Here is a 17,484-nt window from a genome sequence, read left to right on the forward strand (position 1 = left end):
AGGAGTACAAAGACAAGTGTGTCTTGCCTACAGTCCATCATGATGGTGGGAGTGTCATGGTCTGGGGGCTGCATTAGTGTGGCTGGCGCTGGGGAGCTACAGTTCATTGAGGGAACCATAAATGCCGATATGTACTGTGACATACTGAAGCATAGCATGATCCCCTCCCTTTGGAGACTGGGCCACAGGGCAGTATTCTGACATGATAATGACCCCAAACACACCTCCAAATGACCACTGCCTTGCTAAAGAAGCTGATGGTAAAGGTGATGGACTGGCCAAGCATGTCTCCAGACGTAAACCCTTTTGAGCATCTGTGGGGCATCCTCAAACGGAAGATGGAGGAGCGCAAGGTCTCTAACATCCACCAGCTCCGTAATGTCGTCAAGGAGGAGTGGAAGAAGCTCTGGTGAACTCCATGCCCAAGAGGGTTAAGGCAGTGCTGGAAAATAATGGTGGTCACAAAAAAAATTGACACTTTGGGCCCAAATTGGACATTTTCACTTAGGGGTGTACTCACTTTTGTTGCCAGCGGTTTTGACATTAATGGCTGTGTGTTGAGTTATTTTGAGGGGGCAGCAAATTTACACTGTTATACAAGCTGTACACTTACTACTTTACATTGTAGCAAAGTGCCATTAATTCAGTGTTGTCACATGAAAAGATATACCGTAATAACATTTTTACAAAAATGTGAAGGGTGTGCTCACTTGTGAGAAACTGTATGCTTCATCTATGGCCTAGGCAATAATTGGGAATGATAGGAGTAAGAATAATACAACTAACTAATAATTCCAGGGAAAATAAATAGCATTTTTACAGTAGTATGTGAATACCATACTTGAATGTTTAATTTCCATGCACTTTGAGCAAAATAATACTTTGCTTTTGATTTTATTACATAGGGCAGGTTACCCTTTCTATGGCTTACTGCTTACTTGTTTTAACAGTAACTAGGCCTGCAATTTCAGGAACTGTGCCTTTTGGGTTTGGCATTCTATCGTTCATACTCCACAGGTTGACACCTATTTTTACATCCTTTGTCATGGTATAAAGGATTGTAGACACTATGCAATACGTTTGTATTCCTGTGGTAGCATTTAATCCATGGTACGTCAATGTTAGATTGTAAACTTTAGTGAACACATATGAAAACTATTTGAACTGAAGCCAGAAACTGGTGTCTAGGCTTCCTGAGAGATTCTTTGTGCCTCACCCCTTGATGCCTGCTCATCGCTTGTTGAAATACATCAGTACAGCATTTCAATTTCTTATGTTTACTTATGCAATATGGTAAGCCTGCGATGTAGCCTTATCTATAAGATAATTTAATACTGCACACTATTCTAGGTTTCCAAATCTAAAGCATGAACACAAAAGGAGTTAAAGGCAGACTATCATGATTGAAACTGCAAAATGTCACATGGATTTAAAGTTACACTTGTGCACTTAGATAGTGACAAAGCCTTGTGATAAGTATAGTAAAAAGTAACTTGCATCGCATTCCGGCATTCCAATAAAATGGCAGGCTTGATAAGCTGACACTGCTTGGGTTAAAGCTAGGGGATCAGCGAGACCTGGACAACAAGAAAATAAACATTTATTACAAATCCAAAAATTTTAACATAATATAAAAAAAAAAAAGATTTAAATTCTCTTCTACAAAATACAAAAGATGGGATTTTTGACTTACCGTAAAATCCATTTCTCTGATGCTCATTGACAAACACAGCTCCTGATTCTTCTTAACCATTGGGTTTTACTGCCCCCTACAGGAGTAGGACACTAGGCAGGAAAAAGCTGGACTACGCCTTTGGGCAGTCCCGGGGTGTATACATCTACACTCAGCTATAGGCACTCAGTTTTGTTAAAAGCAGTGTCAGAAGAAAGCCAACTCCACAGAGGGGTGGGTGCTGTGTCTGTCAATAAACATATGAGAAATTAATTTTACAATAAGTCAAAAATCCCCTTTTCTCTTTCATTCATTGACGGACACAGCTCCTGATTCTTCTTAACCATTGGGACGTTCCCACGCAGTGTTAAACATGAGGGGTGGGAAAACAGCAGAAAAAAACTCCCAAGGCTAACCATAGCCAACCAGGTAACATGGAGCTCAACCAAAACAACTAGAGCTCACCTGAAAAAAATACTCCCTCAAAGAGGACCAAGTCTTCTAAAACAGCAGCCTGCAAAAAAATTTGCAGCCAAAAGAAGCATCCGTTGATGTCAACACATCCACTTTATACAACTTTGTAAAAGTGTGCACAGATGACCGCCTTGCAAGCTTGCACCACTGATGCCTGATGAAGGAAGGCGCAGGAGGCACTAAACGCCCGAGTAGAGTGTGCCCTAACAGGGAAAGGAGGAACCTGGCCCCCTAATTGAATAGGCCTGAATCACAGTCTGTCTGATCCATTTTAAAATGATCGCAGCAGAAACCGCCAACCCTTTTCGAGGTCCAACCTTGAGTACAAATAGCGAGTCTAACTTCCTAAAAGACTCCGTAGCTGCCAGGTACACCCTGATTGCCCGAACCACATCCAGGGAATGCAAAGCAGTTTCCTTAGTATATTTAGGCCTGGGACATAGGTAAGGCAACATACAGTAATGTCTACATTCAAATGGAAATCAGAGACGACCTTTGCAAGGAACAACGGACAGGGACGAAGAACCACTTTAGCTCTGTAAACCAACAGGTAAGGTGAACGACAAGACAACGCCGCCAGCACCAACCAAAGGAGGAACCAAGTGTTGAGCTCCCTGGATAAAAGGTATGCATCAAGGAAAGCGTGGCCAAGGGATGATGTACAAAAAAATGCCAAAGCCGAAACCTGCCCCTTGATGGTACTCAAGGCCAGGTGCTGCTCAACCCCTGTTGGAAGAAAGCCAAGAACTGAGCCCCTGAACAGGAGCGAGGAAGAACCCCGAAAGACTCACACCACGCAACATACACCTTCCAAATACAATGGTAGATCTTCCTAAAAGGTAGATTTTCTAACCTTTAACAGCATAGGAATCACTGATTCAGACAAACCTCTATCTTTCAGCACCTGGCTTTTAACAGCCAAGCCGTTAAAACCAGCGACTTTAAAGCAGGAGGGAAGATTAGTTACTGAGACAGCAGATCTTCCCTGAGAGGAAGTCTTTAAGGAGCATCGGTGACTAGCCGTACCAGATTGGCATACCAAGACCGGTGAGGCCAGTCTAGAGCCACCAGAAAGACCTGAATCCCTTGCTGCCTTGATCCTGCACAGGAGTCTTGGCAAAAGTTTGAGAGGGGAAAGGCATAAATCAGACGATACTGACATCAAGGAGCCACTAATGCGTCTGCGGCGTCAGCCAGAGGATCCCGACCATGCCACAAACTTCTGTACATTCCATGGAATGTGTACAGCAGAAAGGGCTAGAACGATCATTCTGCCCACCTTAGAATGCCAGCTACTTCCCGATCCCCCAGGACACTTCTTGTGTCCCCATGGTGATTGACATAGGCCACGGCCATGGCATTGTCCGATGGAATTCGTACTGGACACCCCTGAAGACGAACTGTCCAATGATTCAGACATAGTCTGATCGCTCGGAGTTCCAGTACATTGATCGGCAGCCTGAACTCTTCCCGAGTCCAGACCCCCTGAGCACCATCTGTGCCGAGGACGCCTCCCCACCCAGACAGGCTGGCATCCATGGTGACAACCGCTCAGTACAGGGGAAGAAGGATTTCCCTGTTGAAGTGCCGGAGAACGAAGCCACCATATCTGGGACCCTCTCTTACCCCAGCTCAACAGGATCAGATTGTCTAGAGATTGTGTATTCTTGTTCCATTTCCACAGAATCTCTTTTTGCAGAGATCTCATGTGGAACTGTGCAAACGGATCAGCCTCAAAAGGTAGACGCCATCAGACCCAGCACCCACATGCAAGTTTGGAGGGATGACCGTTTGCTGGACAACAAAAACTGAATTGCCTCCTGCAATTTCTGGAGTTTTTCCAGAGGAAGCAACACTCTGGCTGAATTCACCCAGATAGTCCAGTTTTGTGAATGAAACCAAAGCAGACATCTGATGGTTCAGAATTTAACCAAACTCCCTCAAAGATCGCAGAGTAATCTCCAAGGTGTCCATCAGCACAGTCGGAGACTGCTCGTAGAAGAAGATTGTCCAGGTACCCTAGTACCACGATCCCTCGCTGACGCAACAATGCTAGCACCGAGGCCAACACCTTGTGAAGACCCCAGGAGCGGAGGCGAGACCAAAGGTAAACACCACAAACTGATAATGCTCCTCCCCCACGGTGGAGGAAGCGCTGGTGACAGGCACATACTGAAATGTGAAGGCAGGCGTCGATGTCGATAGAAGTGAGAAAATCCCCCAGATGTAGGGATGCCACTACCCTGCGAATGGACTCCATTCTGAACCCGCACAAAGCAGTTTAGCGCCTTGAGGTCCAGAATTGGATGTGCCTTGCCTTCCTTCCAGACAACTGTAAACAGGTTTGAGTAAAACCCCTAAAAACATTCTAAAGCGAGAATCGGGACAATCACCCCATGAAGTAAAAAGTCTTGCCCCAAAGTGACCCCGTAAGCGATCTGGGGACAAGTGCAGGTTGGAAGGGAAGAACCTTTCTGCAGGATGAGAACTAAAGACTTTGTGGACCCACTTAAATTATACCAGAGAGGTCCACGAATCTGGAAATTAGCGAAGACATCCCCCCACCCCAGATACGGGTGAGGGCACTCCTTCATGCAGAGGAAGCCTTGTCCCCAGGTCTGGAAGAGCCTCTCTTGGCTTGCCAGACTAGGTCCTCTTGGAACCTCTGGGGGAGGCCCTAAAGGACTTTTATCCCCAAAAAGGCGATCCCCCACAAAGGGGAGATCAGATAAGGCCTTCTTAGAAGTCTGGTCCGCATACCAGCATTGTGAGCCAGCTAAGGCGCCGAAGGACCACTGCTGATACAGACAGCCTAAAATCAAAGGAGCCGCATCCAAAGAGGCAACACAGATAAACTGTAGCCCCTGGATCCACTGATCCGCCAGCTCCGCAAAGGCAGGGGAAGCAGTCACCCTGATGTAAAACTTTAGCCAACTCGTCAGAGTTTGTGACAACAGGGCAATAGTAAATGCCGGCCTAAGCTGAACCAGCCATAGTGAAACATATGGCGAGCCAGAGCCTCCGCTCTCCTATCAACTGGATCTTTAAAGGCCAAGGACTCCTTAACCGGAATTAAGGAAGCTTGATTTAACCTGGAAACCGGCGAGTCCACTACAGGTGGGACCATCCACTTTTTAAGTTGGGAATCCTTATAAGGATACCGCATAGAAAAATGCTTAGGGACCACAAGAGTGCGTTTTGGACAACCCCACTGTTATGTGACAATGTTGTCAAAGTAAGCGGGAAAGTGGAGGACCTGTGGTGCCAAAAGGGACCGTCACCTCCGACGCAGCATCTCCGCCATGTTTAAAATTTCACTCTCTGACACAATAAGTTCATCCCCCAGGCCTTTTCATGCACGGAAGCATCCTCACTGTCTGAGCACTCAGTGTGCGCGGACACAGACCCAGTACGGTGGCTCGCATCGGTGGCGGCCGGATTCACGATCTGATGGACAGATGAGGCAGGGGAGGGCGGTGGACGCTATATAAGAAGGTCATCCGGAAAAACAACAATCAGGGAGGGCAGCCGACTGCGATCCCGACCCAGGGTCCACGAATGGACCACCTGCTGGACCCCGCAAAAAGAAACAAGGGGGTCGCCCTCTGAGCCCCTCCATAGAGGAACACACAATAGGAAATAGTCCCCTTAAAAGGTGGCGGTCCGCTGTGACGTGGACACGCAGGCAGAGTATCCTGATGGTCCCGTAGTGCCTAAAAGGGGAAGGTGCCCTCCACAATAATGGCAGCATTATTGCCATCAAAAAGTTAAGCGCCACCCCTTGCAAGGGAGATGCCAAGCTGGCCACATGGCCTAGTAGGCCGCAAGCCGCTGCCTCAATTTGTGTGGAGGCCCAGCCGCAAGTGCACTCATTCCAGCCAGTCTCACTGGGGCCGCCCCCCCCTCAACAGAGGCCGATTTGGCCGCAAAGCCGCGTGCTAAATTTTTGTGGATGCCCAGCCGCCTGGGCGCGAGCCTCAGCGGAGCCGACCACCCAGGGGCAGCGGAGGGGAGGGGGAATGTCCTAACGGAGGGCAGTGGCTTCAGCCACCCTTACTGGGGCCGCCCCACATAGCTCCCAACCAGTAGACCCGCAAAGCCGTGGCCTAAATTTGGGGCCGGATCTGGCCGCGTGAAGCGCTGACCTGAGGATACGAAACTATTTGCTCCCCCAGCCCAACAACTGTAGCAGGGAGCCCAGAGGACATCCCTGCCCCAGTCACCAACCTCCAGGATAGCAGGGGAACCCTGCTCAACCCCCTGTTGTGCACCAGGAAAAACCCGGTCAGCAGCAACTCCAACAAGCCCCCCTTAAGAGCATCCCTCGCAAGGCGTTTCATTGGCAGGCCAGCCTCCGTCCAGTGAGGCTATGTCGAGGCCGACCTAGCGCAGAGCTGATGCCTGCATGTGCGCGTTTGCTGGCCAGACTGGGGGGACCCTCTGGATCTAGATTATCCAATCCATCGCCCAGTCCGGCAGTTGATAGGAGATTTTCACAGGAACAAAATAACAAAGATAGGAAAAAAAAAATTAAAAAAGAAAAAAATTGCCAGGACCAGAGATCCCAGCAAGAAACTAAAGTGCCTATAGCTGAGTGTGGGTGTATACCCCCAGGGACTGTCCATAGGCGTAGTCATGCTTTTTCCTGCCTAGTGTCTTACTCCTGTAGGGGCAGTATAACCCAATGGTTAAGAAGAATCAGGAGCTGTGTTCGTCAATGAACGAAAGAGAAATTTAAATTTTAATTCTCTGTAACTCAATACCAAAATAATAAAAATAAATTAAAAAGAAACTTAAAGCCCAATTAAACTTTAAGTTTAAATCAGCTAAAAATATTAAAGGTACATTAACCACTTTATGTACTGCAGCAGGCATCTGCTCCCAGGCAAATCGCTGTACATGTATGTACATCGCTCGCTCTCGTGAGGCTAGGAAGTCGAGCGCCCGCAGCCGGCGACGCGCTCCTGCCCCCGCTCCTCAGCAGTCAGGCGGCTGTGATTGCCACCTGACCCCCTGCAATCATTCCCTGCTGAGAGAGAAGAGCGGTCAGCTGTTGTAAACACAGCTGACCGTTCTTCTCCCAGCAATGGTCATAGAGTCCATGTGATCCTTCTATATAGGATCACATGTCTTTATGGCCATTTCAGAAGCCATGCCCCCCCACAGTTAGAATCACTCCCCTAGGCTCACAATTAACCCCTTGATCCCCCAGAATGTTAACCCCACCCTGCCAATGTCATTATAGTAACAGTGCATATTTTTAGCACTGATTACTGTAGTAATGTCACTGGTCCCCCCAAAAGTGTCAAAAATGTCCGCCAGGGGTCCGATCAATTCCTTGGGACAATGTTGCAGTCCTGCAAAAAAATCGCAGATTGCCACCATTACTAGTAAAAAAAAAACTATAAAAATTACACAAATCTTTCCTGTAGTTAGTAGACGCGATAACTTTTGCGCAAACCAATCAAAATACGGTTATTGCGTTTTTTTTTTACCAAAAATATGTAGCAGAAAACAAATTGGCCTATAATGTTAAAAACTTTTGATTTTTAATTTTTTTTTTTTGAGAGGGTCATATAGCAGAATGTAAAAAAATATTGTTTTATTTTTTCAAAAATTGTCACTCTTTTTGTTTATAGAGCAACAGTCGCCGCCCGTTCAGTTAGCCTTCACAAGTGGGTAATGGCGCCCTCTGCAGGAGAAGGCTAGGCAGTGAAAAGGTTAACAAACAAAAGCCTTAACACATAACACACCTCTAGGGGGATGTTCCTCAGCTATTACCCATCAGCCACTAGGAGCTGCTCTTCGGATTTGCAGCAAGCAGTACATGGAGACTATCAACCCCAAAAAGAAGAGGGGCAGGGGCGGCAACTGTCAAGAGGACTCAGAGAAAATAATTTTACGGTAAGTTCTTACAAAAATGCTATTTTATCTTATGTTCACTGACAGTCGCCGCCCATTCAGTTAGCCTTCACGAGTGGAATGTCTCAAAGCAGTGCAGGTGTGAGGGGTGGGAAGACGCAACCAAAGAAAAGGCAACGTGCAACCAGGCCAAAGGAAGCATCCGAGGATGCCATCACATCAAGTTTGTAAAATCTTGTTAAAGTGTGCACAGAGGACCAGGTCGCTGCTTTGCACAACTGAGCCACAGAAGCCTGATGGTGAAACGCCCAAGAGGCACTGACAGCTCTGGTAGAATGAGCCCTGACAGGGAAAGGAGGAACCTGACCCTTGAGTGAATAGGCCTGAACAATTGTCTGTCTGATCCATGTAGAAATGGTCGCCGTGGACGTGGCCGAAACCTACAAACAGGGAGTCAGACTTCCGAAAAGACTCCGTGGCGGACAGGTAAACCCTGACCGCCCTAACCACATCCAAGGAATATAAGTCAATTTACTTGGGATGCTTGGGTTTCGCACAAAGCGAAGGCAAGACAACATTTTCGTAGAGGTGAAAAGCAGATACCATCTTGGGAAGAAAAGAGAGATTGGGTCTCAAGACCACTTTGTCCCTATGAACAACCAGATAGAGCGGCAAGACAGAGCCGCCAACTCAGACACTCTGCGAGCAGAGGTGACAGCCACCAGAAAAGCCACTTTCTAAGACAACACAGGCATAGGTATGTCTGTGATGTTTTCAAAGGGAGGCCGTTACAAAATGGACAAAACCAAGTTCAGGTCCCATGGCGGCAAAAGGAGCTTTCCTCGGGGGAGCCAGATGTCGCACCCCCTGAATAAAGGTGCGAATCAAGGAATTCGTCGCCAAGGGACGCTGGAAAAGAATTGCTAAGGCAGACAACTGACCTTTAATCATGGCCAGTGCCAAACGCTGATCTACACCTTCCTGTAGGAAGGCCAAAACCCACCGAAAAGGAGCAGGGGATGAAACCCCTGCAACCCGCACCAGGCAATATATGCCTTCCAGGTGTGATGGTAAATTTTTCTAGAGGTAGCTTTCCGAGCCTTCAATAAGGTAGGAATGAGCACTCGAGAGACCCCGGTCTCTCAAGACTTGGCTTTCAATAGCCACGCCGTCAAAGCCAGAGACTGTAAAGCAGGATGGAAGATCGGCTCTTGAGACAGTAGATCGTCTCACAGCGGAAGCCGCCAGGGAGGCTTGACGACCATCTGCACAATGTCTGCGTACCAAGACCAACGCGGCCAGTTTGGGGCCACCAGAATGACCCACACATGTCCCGATGCCAACCTGCGGAGGAACCTGGATAACAGTAGAATCGGAGGGAAGGCATAAATCAACCAACACCGATGCCAGGGCACCACCAACGTGTCTGTGGTTTCCGCCAGAGGATCGCGGGTTCTGGCCACAAACCTTCCCACCTTTTTCTTGAGGCGGGAAGCGAACAGCTCCACATCCGGAGTCCCCTACCGGGCACACAGGAGGTAAACACCACTGGATGGAGGGAACATTCTCCCTGGTCCAGGGTTTGGCGACTCAGATAGTCCGTCTGCCAGTTCTCCACACCCAGAACGTGAACGGCTGAAATCACCGGAACGTGCGTCTCGGCCCAAGAGAGGATCTGGGCCACTTCCTTGGCCGCCCGGGCATTCTTGGTGCCCCCTTGGTGAGTAAAGTAAGCCACTGCCATGGCGTTGTCCGTCTGCACCCAAACCGGACAACCCTGAAGCCGAGTTGACCAACGGAACAAGCAGAGCTTAATTGCTCGGAGCCCCAAGACGTTTATCTGTAAGAAGGCCTCCTCCACCAACCACGTCCCCTGGGCACAAAGCATGCCCAGAACTCCACCCCAGCCCGACAGGCTGGCATCCGTGGTGATCACCGTCCACAGCAGAGGCCGGAAGGACTAGTCTTGTGCCAGAGTGGGCGACAGGAGCCACCACAAAAGATCCGATATTGCGAGGTGGCTCAGAGAAATCCTTCTGTCCAATGACTGAGGCGTTCTGTCCCACCTGGCAAGAATGTCTGCTTGCAGAGTTCTCATGTGAAATTGAGAAAATGGGATCGATTCGAAAGCCGAAACCATCAAGGCCCAGGGACCGCATGCAGGCCCGTAGAGAGGAGAGATCGTTGTCCCTGAGGGACCTGATCTTGCCCTGCAGGGTCCAGAGTTTGTCCTTCGGGAGAAAGAACTTTGCCTAAACAGCGTCCAGGAGGTGAACCGAAGGAGTCAGAGCCGACTTCTGGAAGGTCACGGTCCACCGAACTCCTTGAGCGTCTTAACAGTGATCGCCAGATCGCTCTTCAAGGTGGCACACAAGCTCGTCATTAACCGGAGGTCGTCCAGATAACTGAGGACCGCAATCCCCTTTAAACGCAGTAAAGCCAGCACCGAGGCCAAAACCTTGGAGAAGACCCTGGGAGCCGAAGTGAGACCGAAGGGCAATGCCACAAACTGATAATGCTCCTCTGCCACCGTTAAGCGGAGATACTGCTGTTGACCCTCGGAGACAGGGATATGCAGATACGCATCCTTCAAGTCGATGGAGGCCAGGAAGTCCCCTGGACTCAACGATGCCACCACCGACGGGATGGATTCCCTCCGGAACTTCTGAACTCTCACAAAATGGTTCAGAGACTTTAAGTCCAGATAGGACGCAGTAAAGCCAGCACCGAGGCCAAAACCTTGGAGAAGACCCTGGGAGCCGAAGTGAGACCGAAGGGCAATGCCACAAACTGATAATGCTCCTCTGCCACCGTTAAGCGGAGATACTGCTGTTGACCCTCGGAGACAGGGATATGCAGATACGCATCCTTCAAGTCGATGGAGGCCAGGAAGTCCCCTGGACTCAACGATGCCACCACCGACGGGATGGATTCCCTCTGGAACTTCTGAACTCTCACAAAATGGTTCAGAGACTTTAAGTCCAGATAGGACGCACTATGCCCTTGTTTCTGGGCACTGTGAACAGATTGGCGTAAAAACCATGAAACCTGTCCCGTGAAGGGACTGGCACAATGACTCCTTGGGCGAGAAGTTCTTGAACCGCCCCCTCGAGATCTCCGAAACGATCGGGAGTCAGATGGAGATTTGATGGAAAGAACCTGTCTGTGGGGTAAGATCGAAACTCGAACTTGCACCCTGAACGAATCAGTGCGTGAACCCACCTGTCCTGATTTCAGGACAACCAGGGTTCCTGAAAACAACGCAGACGTCCCCCCACCCCTGAAACAGGTGAGGGCGTCCCTTCAGGAAGAGGTGGACTGGGCAGCCGAACCGGCCTGACCGACCTTGGGCTTACCTGACCATGGCTGCTTGTGACCACCTGAGGTCTTGAATGATTTCCCATCATCCTATGCCCCGAAGGCACGAAAGGACCCATGATGAGCCTTAAAAGAGGGGTCCCGCCTAGTGCGGGGTGATTTTCTCTTAGAGGCTTGGGACAAAAGAGTACTCTTGCCCCCCGTAAGCCCCTTGATCAACTCATCCAGAGTGTCCCCAAAAGGCCTACTACCAAAAAAAAAAGGGACATCAGACACAGTCTTCTTGATAGCGTTGCCAGCCAACCAGATAATGCGGCGGATCGCAACCCCGTCCGCAGACAGCTGTGCAACCCAGGGAGCCTCGTCCAAGGCCGCGCCACACAGGTACATCACGGACAGGGTCACTTGATCCACCATGTCCAGGGCAGCCGGAAAAACCGACTCTGCCATCAACGTGCGCCTAAGTGCCCCGGACCATTCCGCTTGAGAAACCATCACCGAAGCGAACACAGGCTTGAGCAAGAAGCTCGCCACCAAATATATGTGGCATGAAAGCCTTCCAAACACGCCTATCCGCCAAGTCCTTAAACACCGGGGAGTTCTCCACGGGCATCAAGGTAGATACATTTAGTCTAGAAACAGTGTGGTCCACCCTAGGTGACACCGTCCAACGATTATCAACAGGATCCACAAAGGGATAACGGCATTTAAATCGCTTGGGCACTGCCAGCATATGCTTGATGCAACGCCATTGGTCGTTCACGGTATCGTGAAACACCTCGGGGCAGGGAAAAACCTGACCCAACTTGTGGGCTTTGCGGGACACGAAGGAACCCCGCTTACCCGCCAGGGCATCATCAAGATTTAAAGTCTCCTTAATGGAGCTAATAAGTGCATCCACCGCAGCACGGTCCCGCGCCTCCGTAGAGGAAGACTCTTCCTCCTCCCCACCTGAATGGGAGGACTGGGACCCCTCAGGGGGGGACGTTGTCCGTGGCAACCAAATCAGGCTCTGAGTCAAAAGACATGGCATAGGCCGTGTTTTTAAGAAGTGCGTTCAGACAGCAGCAGATCCACTTAGGACGCCAAAGTCGCAAGAGCAGCAGATGAGGCCATGGAAGAGTTCCTGAAGCACCAACCAGGTCTGGGGGAAATTTGCCATCCTAGGGGCTCCATATTAGTAATAAAAGAAACAGTTTTTACAGGAAAATGCCAGAGAAAACAGTTAAAATCACCCCTCAGTGTTTGTACTAGCCACACGCTGCTGCAGTGAAAATGAGAGAAAAGAGGAAGTGACCTCATGCACATAGAGGCCTATGCCCGCCCTGAGCCACAAACAAATGGTGCCTGATAGAAATTAAATGAGGAAGCACTGGCAAAATGGCCGCCGCCCTTACTAGGCGGTCGCCCTCATCCAAGAATGAGCTAAAATGGCTGCTGCCCACACAAAGAGGCCTAAACAGCCTGCCCACACCCAAAATGGCGGTCGTGCGAGCGGCGCCAAATAGGGCAAAAAATACATATATGCTGGCCCCCACCGGGAACCCCAGAGAGCTCCCCCGGGATATATGAAGCTCCCACACCCCCCAGTCAGGGCCGTATGCACCACAGAGCGCCCCCAGCAGGGGCAGGGAGGAAGGGGGCCGCACCACACAGCCAGGAAGCGGATACCACAAAAGCCACTATGTACTGCCATCTCTAAGAGTGGGCCCACGGAACACCCCCACAGACAAAAGCCCCCTATTAGGGACCCAGGGGCAGTAGCACTCACCAGTCCAGCAAACGCGGGCACTGCTCTGATACGGAACACCTTCCACCCTGAGCGGGGGTGCCGTCAGCCAGGAAGGATGCTAGCAACTTACGGGCGTTCCGGAGTTGAGATATCCCGGCGAAGAAGGGACTTCGAAGGCTCGTCCCCATCTCAAAGGGCACTGTCGTTGCAAAGCCAGGGCGCACCAATGACCGGCGACGCTCGGTGGCAGGCTGGGACTCCATAAGGATCTATATTATCCAGTGCGAGGCCCAGCTCTGCTGTCGCTTGTAGTCCTCCAGGAATTCCCTGACTAACTAGTGATAGTGAGTGAAATAAAAAAGCTATTTTCAAAGAAAAAAACACTTTTCAAGAAAAAGATATAAAGAAACTAAGACACTAGGTCCCAGCAGGGACGACCTATCCTACTCCTAACGCTAGGCAGCATAAAACTGAAGAGCAGCTCCTAGTGGCTGATGGGTAATAGCTGAGGAAAAGCCCTCTAGAGGTGTGTTATGTGTTAAGGCTTTTGTTTGTTAACCTTTTCACTGCCTAGCCTGCTCCTGCAGAGGGCGCCATTACCCACTCGTAAAGGTTAACTGAACGGGCGGCGACTGTCAAAGGACGTAAGAGAAAACGCACAGGTGATCAAATACCACCAAAAGAAGAATCTATTTGTGGGAAAAACTGAATTTTTGTAAGATCTTACCTGTAAAATTCCTTTCTCTGAGTCCTCCGACAGTCGCCGCCACTTCATATTCATCACTAATGGGGTTATTGACCTTTGCTCCGCAGGAGTAGCTAGGCAACAAAATAGTTAATATCAAAGCTTTTAGCATATCCCACCCCTAGGGGGTGGTCCCCTCAGTCAATACCTCCCTGCTTCCTGCATTCCCAACTCAGTTTCAGTAGCATAGCAGTAGAGTACATAAACAAACCCCAAAAGAGAGGGGGCGTGGCGTACGGCGCGGCAGATGGCAGCACTGCTCTGAAGCTCCGCTCGGCCACCCGGGACTTCAGCCTTCAACGACCTACGGGAAGACACAATTGCGGTCTAATAGCCTCTGCCGCTTCTCCTCACTTCGCTGATGGCGAAGGGGAAGAAACACTTCCACAAGCACACCAAAATGGATGGATTTCTCCTCTCCAACGTGCCAGGCCTCCAACAACATGGCGCCGGCCGGCAGCCGCGGCCTCCAGCACACGGTGCGGATCGGTGCACCACCATTAAGGCAAGTGGCTAACCCCGATAGTGGGAATTCATCAGGCTCCTCCACGCCTCCCTCACCCTCATCAAGAAGCCCGGTCAAGCAGAAGCAGAGGCGAGGGCCCTCTCCCCCCCACTCCATCCCTGCTGAGCAGATGGATCACGGCCAGTCTCCCACCACACCGCAACCACAGGCCTTCCATGCAGCTGATCCTTTTGCGGCCTTCCCTGTGGGAGACCACCCAATATCGGCATCTTTACTGAAGTATATGATGCACTCCCTATGGTCCTCCCTCCATACGGACATGGTCCAAGGACTGACCCAGACTAGGAGGGAGATTCATCAGCTAGGGGAGAGGGTAGACTCGGTGGAGAGGTCTATGGATAAGTGTACACTGTCCCTCAACACCTTAGTGGCAGCTCATAATGGGCATGCTGAAGACATCTCTTGGCTAAAGGACAAAGTCGCTGACCTTGAAGATAGGTCGCGACGAAATAACCTCAAGCTCAGGGGGGTGCCGGAGTCGGTTCAACCTCAAAGCCTGGAGAAATACGCCAAGGACCTGTTTGCAGCGTTGGTGCCTTCCCTGTCCCCCTCTGACCTGACCATTGACAGGATCCATAGGATCCCTAAACCCGGATTCATCGCACAAGACCTGCCCCGTGATGTTCTCCTGAGAGTCCATTTTTTCCAGGCTAAAGATAAAATACTTATGGCCTCGAGACAACTGCAAGCAATGCCTGGAGAACACCCACAAATTCAGATCCTTCCTGACCTATCCCGGCATACTCTCCAGAAACGCAGGAACCTGCCTACGGTTACTAAGGCTCTCAGGAACCACCACATTCCGCACAAGTGGAAACACCCGGCACTTTTAACCATCACCCATAACGGCTCTACGGTCACTATTTCTACCATAGAGGAGGGAATGGCACTCCTGCGCCGCTGGGGGATCGTCATGGATGCACCGCCTTCACATGGAGCCTCATCTCATCTCTTTCCCCATGCCCATTCAAGGGGATTGGCAAGTGATCTCCCGAAAACGCTCCAACTCTAGGCAGGGTTCGAGTAGCAGCGAAAGTGTCTCCCTGCAGTGTTCTTCACAGTCCCAGGCCTAGGATGTGAATACTCCCTATGGACCTTCTCTCCTGGTTGCAGGTATGTCCTGCTGTTAGACTTTTTTTTATGTCTTTTTTTGTGCTAAGTTCCATTGTTGGATCCCTCCCCTTCCTTGGTTCTGGTTCCGATACGAAACTGTTCCCCTTGGAGTTTTGCCCCTTTGATGAGTCATGCAACTTCAGCTTCTCCTTTTTCTTTCTTGCTTGTCTTGCTACCATCCAGTACATCCGTACTTGTCACTTGGAGCCACCATGACTATTAAATTTCTCTCCTTAAATGTTAATGGCCTAAACCATCCGGCCAAGAGGTACTCCCTATGGACTGAATTGTGTAACAGTCGAGCGGATATCGCATCAATTCAAGAGACTCACTTCAAAATCTCTCAACAACCTCGCTTCTCTCACAAACACTTCCCACACCTTTTTTTTGCCAGCGCCTCTGAGAATAAACGTGGAGTTCTTATTGCAATCAGAGACACAGTAGCTTTCTCCCTAAAGGACGAGATCTGTGACCCAGAGGGTCGGTTCCTGATCCTCCGGGGTGACTTCAACAACTTGCCTCTGACTCTTGTAGCGGTATACGCCCCGAACTGTCATCAGCAGCGTTTCCTTCACAGGTTACTTCAAAGAATATCCGCAGATATATATGGTAACTTGGTGTTGTTTGGCGACTTTAATGCTGTTGTCGACTCAGCGCTTGACACCTCAGTGCCCGCCCGGGGTCGACAGCTTTCTCTTGGTCTATTGTTGCACAAGGAGCAGCTGTACGATGTCTGGAGGTGTCAGCATGGCTCGGAAAGGGATTACTCCCATTACTCCTCCAGACGTCGTTCATACTCTCGTATTGACTTAATTCTTACGGATCTTCCTTTGCTGGGTAAGGTCTCCTCTTCGGCCATTAGAAGCATTACGTGGTCAGACCATGCCGCGGTGGAGATGGTGGTGGAGGAGACGGGGCCCAGGGAACGAACGTCTATATGGCGTTGTGACGCCAGAGTACTCCAAGATCCCGCTACTGGTAAGGTGATTGCTGAACATATACGTGAGTTCTTTAAATTTAACGCTTCTTCGGTCTCTGACCCTTGGTCGCTTTGGGGAGCGCATAAAGCTTTTGTCAGGGGCATTTGTATACAACAGACTGCCAGACTGCGAAAGGCATATAATCAAAAGCTTGATGCTCTTCTCTCTGAGATCCGTTCCCTTGAAGCCACACACAAAAGCTCTCCCACATCCTCTGTGACCGCAGCTCTGACTCAAAAAAGAGAATCCTTCCGATCTCACTTACTGGAGCGATATGATCGCCATTTGAAGGCGCTTAACCTCCGCTACTATGCCCATGCCAACAAAGCGGGTAAATTCTTAGCGTCCAGGGTTAAACAAAAAAGAGCATGTGCACGTATATCACATCTGACTCATCATAAGACAAGTGCCAAATTGACCCACCCTAAAGACATAGCGAACAAATTCGCAACCTTTTATGGCGCACTGTACAATTTGGCACAAGACCCCTCCACAGTACAACCAGACCCTGAAGCCATAAAAACCTTCCTGGACAGGTTGTCCCTGCCCTCTCTCACGGAAGCCCAAGTACAGATCCTTTCCGCTCCATTTACAGAGGAAGAGATCTCTAAGGCAGTCCGCTCCTTGCCTATCGGCAAGTCTCCGGGTCCGGACGGTCTATGCAATGAGTATTATAAGTTATACAATGACACCTTAAGCCCCTACCTTGTTGCAGTGTTCAATCAAGCGGCCCAGAAATCAGCATTCCCCAGTGAAATGCTTAGCGCATATATCACGACCATCCCCAAACCTGGCAAGGACCCCAGCTTCCCTGCCAACTACAGACCAATTTCCCTTCTCAATAGTGACATTAAAGTCTATGCAAAAGTACTTGCCTCACGACTGCAAACTGTCCTACCTCTTCTGATACACAGTGACCAGATGGGATTTATGCCGGGAAGGCAGACTTCTGACGCCACCAGGCGTATAGTGAATCTGGTCCATGTAGCGGAGAGCACTCGAACGCCTTCTCTGCTCCTCACGTTGGATGCAGAGAAGACGTTCGATAGGGTCAGTTGGATG

At 49.9% G+C, this 17,484-nt stretch overlaps 1 protein-coding gene across 1 annotated transcript in view; it reads right to left on the bottom strand.

The window, feature by feature from the left end:
- The window catches only part of WRNIP1 (WRN helicase interacting protein 1), a 202,014-nt gene that overhangs the window by 14,066 nt on the left and 170,464 nt on the right, over positions 1-17,484 (bottom strand). Inside the window, exon 6 of the mRNA XM_082258763.1 lies at positions 1,498-1,577. Within this exon, the coding sequence (XP_082114889.1) occupies positions 1,498-1,577 (80 nt within the window). The remainder of the gene's footprint in view (positions 1-1,497; positions 1,578-17,484) is intronic.

The sequence above is a fragment of the Pelophylax lessonae genome (assembly GCF_965119305.1).
Source record: "Pelophylax lessonae genome assembly, chromosome: 5".
Classification (NCBI taxonomy): domain Eukaryota; kingdom Metazoa; phylum Chordata; class Amphibia; order Anura; family Ranidae; genus Pelophylax; species Pelophylax lessonae.